We start from the raw sequence: 21,496 nt of genomic DNA on the forward strand, positions 1-21,496 counted from the left end.
TGCCATGACGTTTGGACGGAAAATGAAGATGACGAGTGAGAGAAGAGGGTGGGAGGATGAAGAGTGCTGAAAGAGGTGCGAGGGAGACAGATTAAGGAAGGGAACAGTGTGAGATAGAGATAGAGAAAGGGAGGGGTTTGGAAAACACACTTCATTACACTACTCTCTTGCTGCAATTATGCTATTTACACAGCAACAATAGAGGGTCTGCCTCTGCGGAGCACCGTCTCATTAACAGCAGGACTGGAGGAAGAGGGGGGAGAGTCGGGGGGGGGAGGCGTTGTCTCTGTCATGGCCTGGTACTAAGCAGAACCCCATATTGACTGAATGGCATTTCAGGCGGGCTAAATCCATCCCCTCGCAGTAAACTTCAACCACTGAAGAGTCAGCCTCTTTCTGTCTCTGTCTTTCTCTCTGCCTTTTCATCTTCCCCCCTCCAGGAAGCAATTTGGACCCACAGAGCACACGGGGACATGCAGTAGCTTGGATATGGAAGCGGTAGTGGCTCAGCGGATGAGAGCCACATTGACAGAGTAATTCTTGCAACTGGATACTGCCCACTGCGGACTCATCGTCAGTCCCCCTCCCATACATTTTCATCCTGTCCACTGCCAATCCCCACAGTGTTTTCCACACCTGTAACAATCTATGATGCCTAGAAAACAACTGCAGACACATTCAGTGCAGTCCCCGAGATGTTATGACACTGATGCAATTCATGTTGTGCTGGCTTTGTACTCATTAAAATAAGACAAGTGCTGCTAAGTTAAAGTTCAGACTCAAATGTATTTTAGGGATGTTTACCTTGATGTCAGAGGAATCGTGTGGGATATAGCCTTATTTTAGAGACAGAAAGTCATTTGAAAAAGTTACAGGAATCTTAATTATCTGTTTCAAGTGACTATGAGTAATATATTATTTTACTGTGGTGCCATGAAAAGATTGTGCTTCGTATGCAAGCTTAGGACAACTGTCCTGCTCCCTTGTCCTTAAATTAGAGAACTATGTACAGAAATCAGGTACAAATCTTATCTTAAATTCCCTTTTCACTAAAATTAGGTGTGAACAAACTTAAACACCCTTAAAGGATAGGCGTATGTTGTATATCTATTCCTCATGTCATCATCAAATCAACAATAAATTGACGTATTGCCTAGTATTGCCCCTATTGGCAACATTTGCTAATTCCAAGCCCTAAGACTGTACAATTGAACTGTATTTTAAGATTGACATCTTTAGTAAGAACAAATTGGCTTTGGTATAAGAGCCAAATGTGGTGTAGCTTGGGTAGTAAAGCTTGAAGTATTGAGAAATGTGTTTATGCATTGCTGGCTTTAGTCTTTTCATGGGATGTGTTTATGAGATAAATAAAGAAAAGAAGGCGGCCTGGACTTTTAAAAGCTCAAAGTCCGAACTTTAACCTCACTCATTGGCATTAAATGTTGAAGATGAAGGCGTTTGCTGACCTGTAGCCGTCGATGCAGCTGGCGTTGATGTAGTCGGAGCCCTCGACGCCACGGATGGGCTGCAGGCAGACGCGCGTGGACTCAAAAGGCATGATGTTGACCAGGCGGTTCTTGAACTTGTTGCAGGGCAAGTTGGCGCTGATGAAGCGTGACGTGTGGGCTTTGGAGTTGGCCAATCTCTGTTTAATGAATGGAGGGAATAAACCAGAGAGGGAGAGATATGGAGGATAACAGTGAGTGACCTGTGACCTGCAGTAAACAAACAAGGAAGTCTGAAAGGCTTCCCTGTCAAGTCTCTATTTAGACTAAAGGATTCATCTCAAGATGAATAAGAAATGCTGCTTGTAGGTATAATGAAGTGTCGAGAAGTTGTCTCTCATAGAGCCCCAGAACCTGGAGGATTGTGGGCGGGACTGATTAGTGCTGGCAGCAGACAGAGCGCAGATGGACAGCACAGGACTGTGTATGGACAGTCATGGCTGAATTTGTGTGTGTGTGTTGTGGCCACACTGTGTGTGTGTTGAGGCTGTGGCCCCCAAATACGCCACAATCATTCTCTCACTCTTTCATTCTCCGTTGTTGGCAGGAGTGTAGATGCTATTATCACTTCAAACAGAATGGATCATGCCCATAAGAGGGCTAATGGCAGAGCGGCGCAGGGAGGAAAGTGTGTAATAACATCACAGTCGATGGCTATTGACAGAAGGTGTGCGTGTGCGTGTGACTGCGAGTCACCTTGAACACCAGCTGTGTGTATGTGCCAGTGTCAGTCATTTTGTAATTCACCACATGTAGGCGTATTGATGTGTTTGTGTGTTTATGTGTGTTTGTTCCAGTCCATTTGTCCCTGAAACATGTGTGTTGGTATTTAACGATGCTACTGTAGCTGCTGAGATGCCTCAGCACCAATGTCAATGGGACAAATGAATGTGCATTGGCCTTATTTGCTAAATGAATTACTTCAAACATGCTTAAATACCGGCACAACAGCGACACCCTGGACAGAAGGTCAGAGCTACTGCAGTCTGAGGCCATTTTCATGACTTTGGACAAAGTAAGTGTGAGCACAGTCTAGTGCTTCCAGATCAGAACAGATTGAGAATATCTGTTTTGTTGACAAAACTCACTTCCTCTACTGTGTTGCAATGTCATCCTGAAAACTATCCAGTGCACTATAAAGTAAAGAAAGCTGTTCTGAAATGTCTTCTCTTAAGTTAATTGCTTCATTACAACCTGCATGAGTCACTTACAGCACCGGTTAAAATGTAAAGTTTTGACAAAGTTAAAGTAATGACATAAAACCTAAAACATAATAGTCTGAGGTGCGTGCTGATCAGTCACCTTGAACTCCAGCTCCATGGCAGTGACCGTCTCGCCGGGCGGGGGCTGGGTGAGTTTCTGGATGTGTGCGTACAGGTTGCGTGCGGGGACCTCCGTGTTTCCGCAGGTGGCGGCCTCCAGCAGAGCCTCGTGGATAAAGATGTACTGGTCCTCGGTCTGGACCATGTAGTTCCTCTGGGCACGCATGCACGTCACATGGCCGTAGATGTCCACAGACTTCTCGAGCTTCATGCGCTCCAGCATGGCATCGATCACGATGAAGCAGCCAGTCCTGCCCACCCCCGCACTGATGCAGAGAGAGAGAGGAGGGTCAATAACTTTATGTTTCACAGACTCTCACAAACACAGTGGCAACATCGAAAGAGAGAAAAAAATGTAACACAAAGTTATCAGTGTTGAGAGGTCAACCAGAAAAACACTTGTAAATGATTTAATCACAACAGTAATTAAATCATATATCGTCTAAGATAAAACCGGTTTGTATCCGAAGGTGTCTGTTTTATTTTAAGAACTACATTTCTCTAACCTTCTCATTTGCTGTGTATATCCTTGTTGTGAAATGTTTGTATCAAAATGCAACTTCACATTTAATGAGGTTACATATTTGTATCAATAAATGCATATAAAAAATATGCGCAGATCAAAAAATCGAGTCAAGCTGCATTAAGAATATGTTATGTAAGGTATGTATTTTGAGACCCGTTCTCTCTGCTTGACAGCTGAAAACTGGTAATTTTGCAATCAAGATTAGTTGATTTACACCCTCTAGCATGAGAGCTGGACTATAATTAAATTGTTGCTGCAGATTGTGCACAAAGTGTGTGCATGTAATGGCTTAAGGACAGGTTGGAACATAGACAACAACATATTGAGCCAAATTCATGGGGAAGGAAAAAAGTGTTGAACCCAAAAACAGGATTTCAACACCTGCACATGTTGCCCTTTACGCTGTGTTGGCACGGATATTTTGAGGACACAACCCTGTCTTTAATCCTTTTCATCCATGAAGAAAACAAGCCATGCACAATATATATACATGTGGTGGTAATAATTGGCAGTTAATTTGCTGTTTGCACGCATACTGAGCTTGTTGCAGTCTGCACCCACCTGCAGTGGACCACCATGGGGCCTGCATCTGGAGGATTGCAGGCCTTTACCCGACGTAGGAAGGCCAGGATGGGGGTGGGGTACTCGGGCACCCCGTGGTCCGGCCAGGCCATGAACTGGAACTGTCTCAGCTCTCTCTTCTCACTGGAGCCGTTCTGCAGGAGAATCGGAGGAGTCAGAAAATAAGAAAGGTGTTTTTGTGCGCTAAGTGTGTTTTTTTTTTTAAACGGGTCATGCTAGGGGAAAAACATGCTTTTAGCAAGTTAAAGGTGGGGTAGGTAAGTTTGAGGAACCGGCTCGAGATACACTTTTTGTTATATTCCATGGAATGCTCTTAACATCCCGATAGCAATGAATATCTTAAGTGCTTTGACAAAAAATCCATAAAAAAACGTCATCTGTGGAAGCCGTAGTACTGTAAAAAGCACGACCAATCATTTTATCCGGCCCGGCTAAAGTAACTGGATGGCCTACCTGCCTGTCAGCCTTCCATCTGTGCACAAACTTATCTCGTGCCCTCATTGGTCATGTGCTTGTTCGTGTGTGTTGGAGGAGGGGCTCTGTAAGGAAGTAGCAGATTTCTTCCGGCTGTGTATTTTCAAATTCTAGCGCACTCGAGCTGGTTTCTCCAAAATGAGTTACCTACCCTACCTTTAAGGTCACACTGTTTTGTTAAGAGGTAGTCACAATTCTGCAGTTGAGAACTGAAAAGCATGAGGGGTTTAATCAGAAATGAAGCCATTTTGAGCAAATGTCTCGAGTTAACTCATTACTTTGATAGCAGCACATAATGTGCTCTGCTTCATGGCTGTGATCATCCTGCGAGTGTAGGTGCAGATAAAGTGTATCATTTTGGAATTGAACTCAGCAGTTTCTCGGAAAACGGTTTCTTGGCGTCGTCACCATTCCTGATAGAAGCCGCTCCAGTTGGAGACTTGCATTTAATTAGGAATTATAATAATGTTCGAAATTAAAAAAGTAATGGAAAGAGAACGGCAAGAGGAGAAATAAAGGACACATCAGTCACATCATCATGGCACTAAAGTATATGAATCAAAGTGAAGAACTGAAATATTTGATGGTCTTTTAGAGAACAAGAGAGCAATCTCGGATGTTAAAAACCAATTACGGCAGTGAATGATTCCAGTGGTAATAGCCTTTATCTGTCTTCAGAAAAATAAGAAATTACATTTTTAAAATGTGACCCCAGTAATGATGTACTGCAGTTTCCTGCTGGAAAACACGTCCTTAATAAGCATGTCTCTCTATATGGTTAGGTGCAAATGAAAATCAGATTCTGTACCTTGTAGAGGGCGAAAGTGCGGACGCTGTAAGTAGCCAGCTCCACGGTGTCCAGCATGGTGACCTGGATCATTCCATAGGTCTCTGTCCCTCGCGACGGCCAGTACTGGTCACACTTCACCTGGCAGAGCAAGAGAGAGGGCACACTGTCAGGCTGCCGCTAACATCCAGCACGAGCCTGAGAGGCTTGTAGGATCACACTGATTAACAAGGGAGGGAGCATCAGAAAGGTCAGATCAAAGGCTTTGTCCACTGTCTAATTAAAAACTGAAGACTCAGAGTTAGCTCCTGTATCTGCAAAAAAAATTGCAATTGAGAATGTGCATGTGCAGCCATGTGTGTCAAAAGGGTATTGAAAAGCCCACTTTGTCTTTCACCGGCCTGTGATCATTTTCAATTAGCTAATTGCCGGGTGGCTTGCAGCTCTTTGTCATGTATGCTTTTGGCGTATTTGCGATGATTGGGCCCAGCATTGTGGAGGGAGATGTATCTGAAAGCCGTTTTCTCGGCTGTCGTGGAGGGACAGCAGGTGCGGCCACCTGGTCCATGTGTGACAGGACTCACTTCACTGTGAAGGAGGCTAAAGATCCTCCACACACCACCATTGAGTGGCTTTGCTTCACTCACTCTGTGTATCTATAAAAATGACAAACTGACCTCGAACACATATTTCAGTTTGTTCCCTCTCTTTGCTAAGGATCAATTGGCATTAGACTGGAACAAAAGAAGGACTTTAAAAATGTTTGACCTCTTCTTCACTCAAACATTTACATGAACCCTCTCGCACCAGAGTGTTGAAAGTCACTCACTGCTGGCTTTCCCTGGAGTTTGTCTCTGGATTGATAACAGGAATAATAAGGGGCCTGTTTTTACACATTGGGCAAAAATGTCCCAAACTACTTCTGAGTCAAATATAGGCCATGCAGAAGCACAATCATGCTATATTTGATTACTCCAACATCTCATTTTATCATTGTTAACAAGGTCTGCAAGTAACTAGGGGCGATGAGTAACATCATTATCTAAACACTCAGCACAGTCTTGTTTCTTGCTCCTAGGCTTAGTCGATTCTCTGTGGATTCTTTCATGACCAAAATCTTGTTTGGAAAAACAGTCCTTAACAATTTCCTCCACCTACTCTGTGTCAAAAATGAGACGCTAAACCCATTTCAATCAGTCAAAGGCACTCTGATAATAGCCCTCCCTAAACGAATCCAACATTGAGAAGTGTGTGGGAAATGTTTGTCAGTTAACAGCATTTCTACAAGACTGCTCCACTCTCTTTTCACATATAGAAATTGAGCAAAGGCTGTCAGGATAGCAGGCAGGGACAAGGACTGTCTGCTATTGATTTGAATAACATTAGAGATGTGGTGCGGGTAAGCTAATAATATTGATACCGCAGTAGCGAGCTGACATTTGGAAGCACCTTGGCTGTCAGTGCGAGCTGGTACAAATCGACAAACAAAATGCGCTAAAATTCACCCCCTCACATTTCACCTCCTCTGGTGACAGCTCCCATTCAGAGGCAGAGCCAGACCTTGCAGGAGAAACTCAATTGAGTGATGGGGAACCGCTCGCAGTACAAACATATGGATTAGCAGTCACCACTGTAATGAATATCTCTGTGCTGTCTGAGGTTGGGTGGCATATTCTCCCACACGCACCACACGCACACACACACACACACACACACACACACACACACACACACACACACACACACACACACACACACACACACACACACACACACACACACACACACACACACACACACACACACACCACTATCATCTGCTTCGGCTTTGAACCTTGCTTCTCACATGTCGTTGCCTGGCCTTTTTGCAGAGGACACAAACCTCTCATCTAGACACATACACACACACACACACCGCACACGCACACACAAACACACACTGAGTAATACCTCTGGTCTCATTTCAAGTCCTGACCTTTTAGGGTTTTACTAACTGGTAATGATAGGGCTAGACCAAGCTAAATTTCGCCTGCTGCAGGAGTTCATCATCATATTTGTCAAGCTCCAGCTCTGTTTGGCATAAGTCATCAGTGTGTCTGGGTGGTGGAAGGTTAACTCACTCAACATGTCTGTGTGTGACACAGAAATACACAAATAGAGGAAGGATATTTTCCCTAAAAATGTGGCATGCTATGTGTCTAATCAGGAGTATTGTCAGCGTTTTGTTATACGTTGTCATATTAAATCTCTATTCATTAGCAACTTTCAAACATTGTTTGCCTAATGCAGTTTGCAGACTGATAGGATTTTTCAAGACAGTTATTAAACAATTTCGTTTTTTTTGTTGGACTAACGCAGAAACAATTTAATCAATTTAATTCACAGTTTGACGCCTAATTGTAATTTAAATCAAAATGTGCTGTTCTGTAAAGCGAGGAATGTAATTGTGATTTATACAAACCAGTGTTCAAAGAGTAATTGAACACAAACATTTCTTATTCTAGCAGTAAACACAGTTAATATATATGGAAATGTCTTCGAATAGTATAAATGTCAGCAATGCAGATAAACACCCCACATGCTCTTCTTAGAGAAAGTAATTAAACACCCTACTGGTATGGCTGTTCCAGCTCCAAACCATTTGATGATGTTATACTGAAGATTTCAAGATACCCTGACATAAAAATGGAGAATATTTTTTATATTTATCCGTCTCCAAAGTGTTGGTTAGCCAATTGCTTCTCAAATGTGTGTAGGGGGTGGGCACAGGTTGAGAGGCCACTTCATTTCCCTTTAGGTTCCTTGTGTTGTGGTGTGATGATGTTTTTTCCCTGTGCATCTATGTGCGCCTGAGAGTCTGAGATCAAAGCCAGAGAGCATGTTCATCTGTCATAAAGCTTGTAAATTGCCACTCAAACACACTTAATACATGGAAGGATATCTGTGAGGAGGTGTATATCCTCCCTAGGATTGACTGAATGTGTTATAAAAATCATGTTATGAAGAATATCTTGGGTGTAGATTTTCTCTAAGGTATGAATAAATGAGCTCTGTTCCACAAAGACATTGTGTGCCCTCAATTTGCTTAAATTATTGATTGCATCGATGGCTCAAAATGACAAAAGATGATGGTACGATTTGAAGGAAGTCATTTGAAGTTGACAAAACGATTGCTTTATACAGACTCACTATAGATGCTGAATAATGAACTGAGCTTCAGGTAATGATTCAAACCAACCTTAAAAACAAAACAAAATCGATGTCTAGGATTTTGGAAATGAACTTCATTTACAATCCCGGTAACTTCCAGTTCTTAGTCTGGGGACTCTGTTTCATTAGGGCACCGAGTGCACTGATAAAGCACCACATACTGGCAGGGCTCCAGACTGATTTATTTCCTCCAAGGAATTCATGTGCATGATTTTGTGAAGGTAATTAAATAAACCCATCCCAATTTTGGATCTCAATTTACCCTCATGCTCTATTTTTGCTTTTATTAGCTTGAATGTATTTTAGGAAGCACACAGTATTGTTGGGAGACAATCCTCTTAACTCCAACTTCAGAGTTTTCATTATACTGCGTGCCGAGTCTTTCGAACGTCAAACTCAGAAAGTGCAAACACAAACGAGACACACAATTAAACTTTGGCGCAGTGTAGCTAAAATAAATATGGAGCAATCAAGTATCCAAACTCTCTGAGATGTTTCTAAATAACAACTGGAAAATTATTTGCATGATTGTGAAAATTGAAATGTAACTATACTCTACATGTTCATAATTGAGCTGATTTTCAGTCGAGGGTATGCGCGTGTTGTCATCATATGCAAAGTTGCCATGGTTATTTAGCCATAAGTGGCAAACAAACAGCAGGAAGAAAAATGGAAAATAGTAGAAAAGCTGTTGTGCAATTTTTCTTCACAAACAGATTTAGACTGAATTCAGGGAGAAGTTTTTGGAGATTGCAGAAGAATCATGAGAGGAGCAGTAACACAAAAATATCCTTTGAAGTGCTTGTGACTTTGATCAGGCTGACAAATCCTGCTTTTAAGTAGGGCCGGGTGTCTATATGCCTTCAGGCTTTTTTGGGTGTAATGTTACGTCCCTGGTGTTGAACTACATACAAATATATACATGTACATGTCAGGGGGATCCATTTCTGCCCACATTTCAGCTGATACGTCTGATACGGTTGACTTCAATGGCCTTGAGTTGTACACGATAGTCATCTGTTCTCCTCTAGTATCACATTTCGTCCGATTCATAGAGGCCACCCGTAGTTGTAAAGGGTGTGCCTTCAATCATACCTTGTATTTGACCATAATCTGCTGCATGTAAAATGCTTTGAAATCTACAACATGATCAAGTATTTCTGGCTTCTTTATTGCATTGTATTTCACTAATTTATTATGACTTACTATTTACAATTTCTAATGATTGACTTCACGTGTTGTTTATTATTAATACATTACCTAATATGCGTAATTAAATGTTTTACTATGCACATGTCAGTAAATGAATACATCATTAAGATTTAACTGGTATGAAGTCAATGATTGTCAGCGCTTTATAGTACACTATCTCTCCTTACCCGGGACTTCTCCTCCAGTCGGGTCATCATGACGATGGTGTTGGACCGTTGTTCCCACACCATCCTCCAGAAGTCACTCAGGGTCTCCGGCAGCGGCCCCTGAGTGGCGATGTAGGCATTCTGCTTCCTGTAGCCGTCGATGTAGTTGGCGTTGATGTAGTCACTGCCTGGAACCGCTGTAACAAAGACATAAAGGAAGCAACTAACGGTTATATTACACAGTATGATTTATTGATCTGATAAGGTTGCAACACTCTACATTAAAGCAACAACAGTGTATGTGTGTACGTGGTTAAACTGGGGATTTCTAAAGCAGCTGTAGGCATACTAAATGTCATTGGTATTTGTGACGTATGTCGATGTGAGGGGCGGAGAGGTTACCTGAGCCCTTACCATCAACAGAGGTGAGCACCACTCTGGAGTGGTCATAGGCGATGACGTTTGCATAGCGATTCTTTGGCTTGTTGACTTCCATGTTGGAGTTCTCCCAGGTAAACTGCTGCCCCGGATCAACGGACTGTGAGAGAGGGAATGAGAGAATAAGAGACAGAAAGATGGAGAGAGAGAGAAAGAAAACAGAAGCACAAAGGAGGCTCTTGAGTGTTACACGGATAAAAGGTAGCAAGACAGAAAGAGTGTAAGGCAATAGGGTACACTTATTATACTTTCTGCTGTCACCCATTCAACAGCAGTATACTGCGGTCAACAAAGCCTTTAAATGGAACATATACCCACATCATGTCTCTTGAAAAGCCACAGTAGAGTGCTACAAGTGGTTTTATACAGTGTAGGAGATTGTGCAGAGTAAAGCTAGCAGTTAACAAAAGCCCCTTTTTTTATTCCGCAAAAAATATCCGCTGTGATGTTTTGTTGCTGAACTAAACTACGCCACTTTCATTCTACACTGGTGTGTGATTTTAGGAAGCATTAAAGGAAGCAAAAGGGGAGTGACGCGTTACAAAGAAGCGCTTGGTGTAGTGTGTGTTTGCAAGTTTAGTTCTGCCCTGCCGGTTTCCCCTTTTTCACAGACGTTCATTCGGCTCTGTGACTATCTCCACCGCTGGCTGAGCAACTATGCCCCCAAAATCCATCTCTGTACCTTTTATACTGAACAGCGAGGCAGACGAACAGCACCACCTTGAACAGGCTGTGTGAAAGAGGCTAAAAGTGTCATGTTGCCACATCACTGCAACTACAACAGGTTCATTATTTGCATGACATTAGATGCCTTGAATGCTAATGAGGAAGAAACGGTTTCGTGATTTAAATCAACAACAACTTCCACGGATTGTTTAAACAGGGCAAACGTATTCCTCCAATTCCTAATGCCAACATGATGGACATATAGATTTCAGCTGGGAAACGAGTAAAGGTTTCGGCTAAGCTTGCAGGCGACCACAAACACTCATCCTCTCCCTCTAGGGCGGTCCTATCTAATTACCTAATTCTGAGAAGTCACATGCATGATTCCCTGTGGTAACCATTAAACTTCTCATCCTCTGTCTTTCTTTCGTTCCTCATCTTCTATTTCTGTTGCCCTTTCCTATCTTGTATTTTGGTTCCAGCCTCTCCATTGTAGCCTCTCTCTGTTTCTAACCCCTTGCTTCTTACGTCATTTGTCTCCCGGGCTGAGACGACAGTAGACTGCATACATATTGATCGGGGGAGATATGTGACGGCCTCCCATCCCTTGGCTCGATAATGTCACAGAGTCTCTTGTTATTCCGAATCGATCTCCCTCGGCTCACACCGGAACCATGTCCACTAATTCCCCAGACCTTTCGCCTTGCAAATCCAGCAGGAGTCAGAATGACACCTTCGAAAATCCTTCACTTACTTAACAGAGCTGTAGCACTAATTTCATTATTAGAGGTTATCTTGTGTCAAAGCGGGACAGCTCACTCATAATAATCATAATAATTATTGGATTATGATAAACTAGAGGGCACAGGGTGAGGCCTGGAGCGTGTGGAGATAAAGATCCGGGGCCATAAAGTGATGAGTAATGTAGCATTTTTAACACTGGAGTCCTAAGCTAGATTTGATAAATGTGTGGTTTGTCTAATTAAAACAATCAGGAAATTAGCTTTTAATTGCTCTCCTGTGACAACAGTTACTTTTCAGCAGTGGCGAGCCGTGAGCTTTATACCTAGGCCCTCTGACCCCCACCCCTTCCCTCGAAAAAAAAAGAGTTATTACGTCACAGCGTATACTTCAGCGGAATATCAAAACAACGGCCCAGGGTGCAAAACGCATCAATGACAGCGACCCTCTACCACACAAAACAACACCTGTGAACCCAATGTGTGTTCTTTGACATTGAAAATGATATTGCATTGTGTTTGTTACTTTCGTTGCAGTTGTATGTCTTAAGTGTAATTTGGCATGCTTTTATTTTGAAGGCGAGTTCACGCTGTTGACAGGAAGTTGTTGTTGCTATGGAAACAAGAAAAGTTTCACAGCGGGCGGAACTTGTCATAAAGTCCGCGATAATAAAACCCACCCATTTAGAGGGAAGATATGATTGGTCAATTGTACTGTCATTTGACATTACTCTCTCGTTCAGTTACTATAGCGGGCCCTCTGTGAATCGCAGAGAGGGCCAGACGAGCTTCTTTCATGTAACCCTTCACATTCAAACAGAGACTGAACAGGCAGATTCGAAGGATTTATTTCTTTGGAAATGTTATTTTATTAAATCAAGTTTTTTTTCGGTAAAACTAATGAAAAATATAACAAAAATAATATTAAAAAAAATATATATTTAAAAAAAAAAATATTTTTTTAATGTTTTTAAATATTATTTTTTGGAATATCTTAGGCCCTCACAGAGGCTCGCCACTGCTTTTCAGTTATCACTATCTTGTCTTATTACGTAAAGTGACACCTAGAATCGGTTATATACAAGCTTTGTTATATTCAAAGTTAATTGCCAGAGAAAGTCATGTACATGATATTTGTCTTCGAACAAAATATGAAAAATGTGTAGTGCTCATATACAAGACATTTTCCACTACAGCTCCAAATTGCTCAGCACTAAGAGTCATGCGGGTATAGGCCTATTGCTGCTGATGAGCTCAGCATTGCCAATTTTCTCTGTCCGTGCCCGCCAGTAAGAAGAGAAAGATTTAATTTGCAGTCAAAAAATGTCATAGCCATTTGAGAGCTCAGTGAACACAGCAGGCACACTAGGCTCATGACAACTAGTAAGCAAGTTAGGTAGAGATGCTAGAAAGAGGTGAGAAGCAAACGCCCAAGGTATTCTCGCTGACACATTGGAACCGCTTTCAAATGGACATAATGATGCTATGACGACTGCAGCGTGATGTTGATTCCTGCGTTAAAGAAACAGTCGGGGGGGGGAGCTGCAGCATGCCTGATTGTCAAATTCTGCTCATTACCCGCTGTGCACATTGCTCAGTGTTATGAGGACTGGCGTTGGACTAAGGAAGTGTCAGGCCGCCTAAAACATCGGGGAGAGGAAGTGGTGAGGCCTCTATAAATTCTGTTCCTTTGGGTAAGGCTCAACGCGAGCAGCCGGCGAACGTGAAAAAGCGCCGTGAGCTCCGCCTCGGCTGGCACAGAGATAGTGGGCCATCTGCCGGGCCATGGAGGGGGTCTTCCCTGGCTTGGAATGACTTGTGCGGAGAGGGAACGGGGCCGGGCCGGTTGCCTGCAGTCATACAAGCCACTTCCAGGGCCTGATTCGTTTACACTAACTCAACAGGCCGGGAGGATGATGTGCTGGATGGCTCTGGGTAACACAAGACAGCACTTAACTGAGTGCAGACTTTTACCACGGCCTAATTATCTCCCCAGTTAATTTTAAGGGCGAATCACTTCAATATGTTTTACATCATATTATATAAACTGTATATTGTCATACAAGTATTTTTCTACACATTATAATGGCTCCTTCTTGCATATTCTATTCAAAATTATACTTTTTGAATGTTTTAGTCTATTGAAGTCAAAGTAATGCCACTCCAGCAGTTTCAACAAAAACGTGGCACCCTAACCTTCTTGAAGGTAGGATTTGCATGCTTGTTAAATTAGAATACATTAGTTTTTGTACTACAATTAAGAAAAGCTCATGCATGAAATCTGAATTAATTTAATTCACCTCATTCATGCAAGACCAAACACTCAATAACATTGGATGTTATTGTAAGCACCATATAAGGTTGTAAATGATTTGTCTTCATTGTGACAATGGCACAGGGTTTATAACAGTAATGTAAGTTTATGGAATAAATGTTATTTTCACATTTTTAACAGAGCATTAATAAAAGTTTGGCTTGTGGTGATGCTGGAGGATAGGTCATGAGGTCACCAAAATAAATTAGCTGTTCCTCTGGGGAGTTCGAAATTAAAGAGCACATTTCATGCTGTAGCAACACATACTGTTGCTACAGCAACACACTTTTTAGGTGTAAGTAAAAAAAAATACAAAAAAAATATCTACAATTGTTCCAACGGCCAGGCTGTTCGACCCATCAATGTGAGGAATAGAGCTGGTTAGACAAAACGGATCGAACGTTCAGGACAAATAAATAAAAGACGGCTCTTGTTTTTCTGTATTCTAGGATGCCTTTTCTCTTCACCTGGCCTTGCTTCGTCCCCAAACCCACTATGTGCCACTTTAAATGTAAATGTGCTCCCTTTTTTCTCTCTAGTAAGAACACTGACAAGAGATAATCCCTCACCGAGTTGCAATGGGGAGAGCGCCTGCAAAATAACATTCTTCGGGGGAAACGTCAAGACGCACACAGATTGCTTAAGCAACTCGCCACCTGCTAGTTTTGTGAGAAAGCATCTTGCAGCATTCATTGTAAGTGTGAGTTTCCTGGTGGGATTGGTAATAGAGTTGTAAAAATGACTGAAAAATGTCTGTGAAAGAAGTCTTCCATAATCTATTAGAATACATGCATATGGGATCAAAGAGGCATAATGACAACAATTCCTTTCAGACAAAATAACAATGAAACTCATGTATATGCTTCAAAGAGAGGGACACTTTGATACATTATGAGTGCACGGGTCTTACCTCATACTCCTGGGAAAAGCGGAGGCCGTCATTGGCCTTCAGTCGCTCTATGTGGTCGGCCAGGTCAGTGACAGGAATGGGTGGGTGTTCCCTCATTCCTGGGAAAGGAAGAGGAGGAAGAGGGGGGAAAGACAAAGAAAAGAGTGAGGCCGAGTTGTGCCTACACCAAACACGCACATCGACACAAACAATGGTTGGACCACGGGGTGAGTGAGGCTGCCGGTGGGACCATGAGGTGGCTGTGAAGAGAGTGCACTTTGTTCAACAATGCATGAAGAAAGAGAGAGAGAGAGAGAAGAGAGAGGTGAGAGAGAGAGAGCTCAAAAGTTCAAACAGGCTGGTGACATTTGTTGATGTCGTCATGCTAAGTGAGGAGGACAGAGGTGGGGTGGGCACGGCGATGCACATGAGTGACTGGGTGAGCATGCTCCTGGATGGAAGCAGGAGGCAGACATCGCTCTGATTCCACAGCACTCAATTGGTGGCAGAGGTGGGATCAGAGCAAGAACCCACAAGTCTCTACAAATCAGTCACACTGTCACTTCCCACAGAAGAAAAAGAAACTCACTGGTCATCAGCCAAAACTCATTTCTTTGAAAACCTCTTTCCTTACAATAGACTATCTTACGGCCCAGCCTGGAGTGCTTGGGCTGGATTAATTTCAACCCTCCCCCCCTGTCATTCTCTAGATTTCTCATCGCAGAGTTATTGGACGATTTATTGCTAATCTACCGAGACAAATTCCCTCTGTGCCTCTGAACTTGGCGAGGCTCTGTGCTTAAACGGATTGCTGGGAACTTGCCTTGTGTGGTAAAAGTTACTGTATGCGACGCATGAAGAGGCTCTGAAGGTATACACGGAACCTCATTAATGTAGCATAAAGCCTTCAAGCCTTCAAACAATCGTGCCTGTGGCTGAGCGCATCTGTAAGGTTATGGGTCATGCTTTTAGATGAGCAACAGCTGTAAGCTCATTTATGCTGTAATGCTAATGGATAATGGCTGGTAACTATGGCCACTGCACAAGATGAAACCTGACCAATTACACTAATTGAATACTATTGCACTGAGGGACCTATGAGCACATTAACATCAGTGTGTATGTGTTTGTGCATGTTCACCCAGGTCTTCTACAGCCGTGTTGTTGGTTAAATGGAGAGTGAAGCCATAGATAATAAGGCTAATGCACAGCAAGAGTAACTGTCCGCACTGCTCAACTATCCATGAAACCATCTAGTCCTCTGCTTCCGCACCAAAAAGGTGTTGGGGGAGGTTCACAGCTAAAGAGAGGACCTCGCTGCATCCTTGGAGCGCCAGAGGCTACAAGCTTGTGGGCTTGTGATGTCTGTCAGGGGGCAACGGGGGAATGGTATCAGGAGAGAGTGAACAGGGAGGGGAGACTGCATGTGTGGGAAATACACAGTGAGAGAGCAGACTAACTTGGAGTGTTGGGGCAGCGATGAGAGCTGGGACCTGTGGAGAGAGGAGAGTGAAGGAGGGAGGAAGAAGAACACTCAATCAATGAGGACGACTTAGGATCTGACCAGGGCCCAACAGTATTTGCAAATAACCTTTCAAGCTGGTTGGAGAACGCAGCGGGTGGTGTTGGTTCTCAGGACAATTCAAGCAGTGTTGCTTAGGATGTTTATCAGAAGCCTGAATTTAAAACACTCCCCTGTGACCGCTTAGTGGGAACTAACTACTGAACACAGGATATTACATGTTCATTTTTAGAGGGAATTTTAACTTTATGGGTGCCTTTTCATTGTTTCAGTCATCATTTTGATGGAAATCAGTTATGATAATAACAATGAAGTAATTACTGAGATATGGGAACATGAACAGCACTTCACTTTATTTGGAGGTCGAATTACATTTAGTGCACCCAAAATGTTGGTAATATCCCCTAATTGCATATTAAAATAGTTCTTTGTGACCACTTACTGTAAATTGCCCTACTGCATATACCACTCGCTGTATCTGAAGAGGCAAACACATTTGATCCTAGTAAGGTATTTGCAAATACTATCTGAACCAGGTCTGGCAAGGATAAAGCAGGTCAGTTACTCAAAGAACCGCACGTCTGCTGCTGAAGTGTCAAAAAGTGCCGCTGCAGTCTCTTCAGCAAACATGCTAGACATGAGCGGCAATTGGCTAGACCACTTAACAACACTCAGAATCAGAGCAGGAATGTTCACCTTCTGTGGATGAATCAAAGGGAGAAAGAGCTAGAGGACAAAAGAATGGACGGTTCAATATTTGCTCGGCTCAACCTTGGAATCTCAAACGTTTTCACAAGCTAGACACAGCCTTGGTGATTTTTTGATCACCACTCATGAAGCAAAACAGTGAGGGGGAAAGGGGTTGTCAAGATGTTGATGTACAGAGAGAGAGAGAGAGGGACAGAGAGTGAGAGAAAGAGAGAGAGCGATTACCCTACAGGGAAAATGGAAGACAAAAGAGGAAAGAGGTGGAGTGGGAGGACGAGAGAACAGCGCTCTTTTAGAGCGGCAGCACTGCTTAATTCCTCTGCAGGGGTTCAAAGGGGCTCTGTGTGTGTATCTGTGTGTGTATCTGTGTGTGTATCTGTGTGTACAGCAAATGGGATCTTTAATAACCCGTGAGAAGGGATACACACACACAGAAAACACACAGAAACGCGCACAAGCGCGCGTGCAACAAGGTTGACATTTTCTCTCAGCTCCATTGTTCCCTCCGCCTGGCTCACCTTGACATCAGAGGCAGCAGGACTCATTACCAGCTAGGGGGAATGAAAGGAGCTGATGGAGGGAGGAGGAGCGAGGACCAGGGGACGTAGGAGGAGATCAGGAAGAAAAAGGAAGAAGGCTGATGCTGAGGCGGGCGCCCTGACACCACCGCCCCCCCCCCCGACTCCCCACTGTGCGTGGATGGAATGTGAATGCACTCGGCCTGACTCCATTACCGTCCAGCACTCGCTGTGATGGTGAACGTGATTTGTTTATTTTCTCTTATTGACACATTTTTCTATTTTTGAGAGCTGGTCAGATTTACAGCCTGAGGATGAATAACAAAAATAAGCAGGACAAATGAATTTCAGACGGCAACACCTGCTACAAAGCACTAATAAACAAAAGATCCATCAAAAGAACAGCAAGGCAGGTGCTCATTGCTGGAGTAGATTGCTTTTGGAAAAGCTGTATAGAGTTTTGTTGATAAAAGGGAAAAATCATTCCGAAATGCAATATCTACTATTTGAGGGGAAACAAGCTAGAAAGTACATGATACTTAGAAACCCTATTAAATGAATCCCCTTTAGATATTTTCCTTCAGCAGAGAAGAAAGGATGATCTGATGAATTTCAGGGAGGATTTTCATTTTGTTGTTTGAAATCCTCAGTCAAACAGAAGCATACCGTTTTTACAATTTTGTAATGAAAGATTGACTGAACCAAAACACCTGATTAAAATGCACACACTTAATATATAACCAACCAACCTTTCCTCAGTTTATCACTATGGCGCTAAGAGCAATTGAAGGTTGATTATGTTTCCATGTCATATTGGAATTATGATGACTTCATGATACCCACTTGTAAATACCGTTCATGTCAACACGTTGAAAATGTGATAGATGGTTTTGTATTGTCATAACATAGCATTTGAATCCTGACACAACCATCAAATTGTCAACAGGAATCTTTCCATCTCTATCAGCCATCCTATATGTCATGAACGCTGAAGTTTATTTTAGGGTAGTTGCTGAGGTAAAGAAGTAAAGTTGCCATATGTGGCTACATGTACGATATTTTGACCGTTGTTTATTACCTGGGGTCTGGTAGTTGAGTCTTCTCATCTCCACTGGGTCGGAGGAGTTGGCCAGCAGGGAGTCTTTAACCCCACCTGATTGCTCATCTTTAGGTAGGGGAGACGCCCGCTTCCTGAGGTGGCAGAAACAGACAGTAAGGTGTTAAACACATCATACCAACAACACCTACATTCATCAACTTCTCAAGCTAACTGCAAGTGAAAATGACACATTTGATGAGGTTAATGGTTCTCAAAACTTGTTCTGAGGACCAGAAATTCAAGAGACACTAGTTACCAGGGCATCAGCCCCATTAGTTTGCCAACTGGAGTTTAATGTGTTTGAAGAAACGCCATCATTTTCCTGGAGTGACAAAGGTTGGGTTTGTTTGCTGCTGGATAGGTGACAGCTGCTATGTGGGTATGTGTACATGAGCGTGTGTGTTTGAGTGTAGAACATATTTAAATGTGTGATTTTAGCTGCTGTGTGTGTGTGTGTGCTAACAACACATTGTGTTTACTGGCTTTCCAGATTGAGAGGAAAACAGGCGGATGCTGTAATTAGCTCATCAGCTGGGTGGCACAACACTGGGTAATTAGACCGGTTCTGCAGCACCTGCGCTGCCAGACCCGGCCTAGCTGAGTCTAGCACAGCACAGAACTGAACAGCTCGGACTGGCTCGGCTCAGTCGACCGTAGCGTTGTCCATGAGGCGGAGATAGGAACAGAAAAACGCAGCCTGCCTGTATTCTAATGTTCAGACAGCCGGCATCTGTTGACATACACACACAGGCAGGCACACAGATGTATGCTTTCCCACCTCTGTCACAACTACACACACTCTCAAAGATACAGCTGCAGACTCACAAGCCTTCTGACTGCAAATGGAAATGGGCGGAAGGAACCATCAGGGCGCCCTGTGGAAATTTCACATCTCATTGCACCCCATTTGCAAGTGGCAAGCGTGGGTTTTAGGCAGGAGCAGGGCCTTCTGTTGAAGCCAGGCGTGGTGAGAATACATAAAGCTGGCGGTGCACACACAGCTTTAAAACAGTCCACCTCAGCCCTGGGGCCCGGGCTTCACCACCACCTGTTATCTTATGCTGCAGGGGCTTAAGCTAATGCTAGCAGCGTGACGGGGCCGTATCCGGTTTTCCCAGAGATCACGGCTGGTGCTAAGCTCGGCTGTGGGGAGGGGGGCGGAAAAGTTGGGCATCTGTGATCTGTTCTCCAGACCCCTCATCTCTCCGTCTGACCCAATCAGATGCCAATCTACATCACACTTTAGTGTTGAGCTAAAGTAAACACGGCAGCAATCTGAATGGGGTTATTCATCTCAGGCTGAAAGTGAGGGTTAAGACGTGTGAGAATGTAAGTATACCCACACTTATACACACACGCACAGTGCGAGTGTGTGTGCAGAACAGAGTGTGCTTAATGAGGGTAGAACAGGGCCCTTTGTTGAACCTCCTGCCATGAGGAAGCAGGGAGAGGGGAAAAAAAAAAGGCTAAAAGTGGAGGAATGGGTCTCGGTGGAAAATGTCAGCTTAAAAGATGGGAACGTTTCTTTTACAGCAGTTTCCCAGTCTGGCATTTAGTTCTCAATGGCCATTCAGCAGCAGGTGATGCCTTGGCATATTCAGATGGGGCCAATCCTGGAGGGGTGCGCTGACACTGTTTGGATAATGACACACAGCACGGAGATCTTGGCAGATCTGAGGAGGAACATTTGCACTAGACGTGGAACATGCGCTGCTACACAGACGTGACCTGGGGGTTCCTTTGACCCCAGGTATCAACGACTGCAGAGTCAGCTGCTTCTCATCTCCTTCAAATTGCACCAGATCAGATTAAAAAATATTTCCTTTAATTTCTATATGAGAGGAACTGAGAGGAAGCTGACCCTGCAAGAGCTGATGAATACCACCAAGTTCACAACACAAATGAAAGGGACTTGGGTGATGGTAGATGAGGTTGTGACTTATGTAACAGTGAAGTACCCACCTTTCCTGTTTGCTGCTTTCACAGAGGGCAAAAAAGAGAGGGAGGGGTATTAATAGGTAATAGTTATCCATATGAACCTATAACTTCTTTACCCAGAGTGTTCTGCATCTGTACTATTTTCAGAGAGCTCGTTCCAGCTCTTCCAAAAATGTTAACCACATCTTGAAAGCACAGCGTAAAAAGTTATCTTAACACTGGCTGCAGACTTTTTAGAATAACCTCATCATTGTTCCCCGCCTGTATTGGTCTTGGCGTATATGTAGGTAGCAATAACAAGCCGAACTAGAGCGTTATTATTCCTGCACATTTACTGCCAGTCCACAGTGAAAAGGGCACACAGCCACCTCCCCACAGTCCCTCCTGTCGATCTGTGTCTACATGGAGAAAGAGCTTCCAGACAGAGGGTGTGCTACTCAGCAGTGTGCTGTCTCCAGGCCTATTATTAACCAGTCCCTTTGTAAGTGTGGCAGTGTTGGCAGCCACGTAGCTGTCTGCAAGGCTGTGGATGGCAGGTTGGAGAATAGGTATGATATGAAATGGAGAGTTCGTAATGAAGCCATCAAGGGAAAATAGGGAGGTGGGACTCAATAAGCCAATCTATAAACTCTCATCTAGATGGTATTTCTTATAGCGTCCAAACCACATTAGGATTGTCTCCTCTGTAAAAATACTAACGAGCCTAAAGACAGGCCAAGTGGTTCATTAACTGATTAAATAATCGATAATCTTTATCAATTCCAAGTCATTCTTTAAGTGAGAAGCAACACTTTTATAGTTCCAGGTTGAGAGTCTACACTTTATAAAGAAATGTAAAAGAAAAGACAAATCAACAGTTAAGTAGAAGCCAGCAAATGTTTGAATGTGCTAGTTTTATAA

The 21,496-nt window shown here is 43.3% G+C and overlaps 1 protein-coding gene across 4 annotated transcripts in view; it reads right to left on the reverse strand.

The window, feature by feature from the left end:
- The window catches only part of LOC117500375 (receptor-type tyrosine-protein phosphatase F), a 123,105-nt gene that overhangs the window by 7,950 nt on the left and 93,659 nt on the right, over positions 1-21,496 (reverse strand). For 2 of the 4 annotated variants that reach the window (XM_034153248.1, XM_034153246.1), the window contains 8 exons: positions 18,638-18,750; positions 14,833-14,930; positions 10,179-10,302; positions 9,786-9,961; positions 5,218-5,337; positions 3,915-4,069; positions 2,808-3,093; positions 1,467-1,645 (listed from right to left, as the gene is read on the reverse strand). In XM_034153248.1, coding sequence (XP_034009139.1) covers positions 1,467-1,645; positions 2,808-3,093; positions 3,915-4,069; positions 5,218-5,337; positions 9,786-9,961; positions 10,179-10,302; positions 14,833-14,930; positions 18,638-18,750 — 1,251 coding nt within the window. Of the gene's footprint in view, positions 1-1,466; positions 1,646-2,807; positions 3,094-3,914; positions 4,070-5,217; positions 5,338-9,785; positions 9,962-10,166; positions 10,303-14,832; positions 14,931-18,637; positions 18,751-21,496 lie in introns of all 4 variants that reach the window. The other 2 variants (XM_034153247.1, XM_034153244.1) reach the window with 1 other exon arrangement.

The sequence above is a fragment of the Trematomus bernacchii genome, unplaced genomic scaffold (genome assembly GCF_902827165.1).
Source record: "Trematomus bernacchii unplaced genomic scaffold, fTreBer1.1, whole genome shotgun sequence".
NCBI classification, from domain to species: domain Eukaryota; kingdom Metazoa; phylum Chordata; class Actinopteri; order Perciformes; family Nototheniidae; genus Trematomus; species Trematomus bernacchii.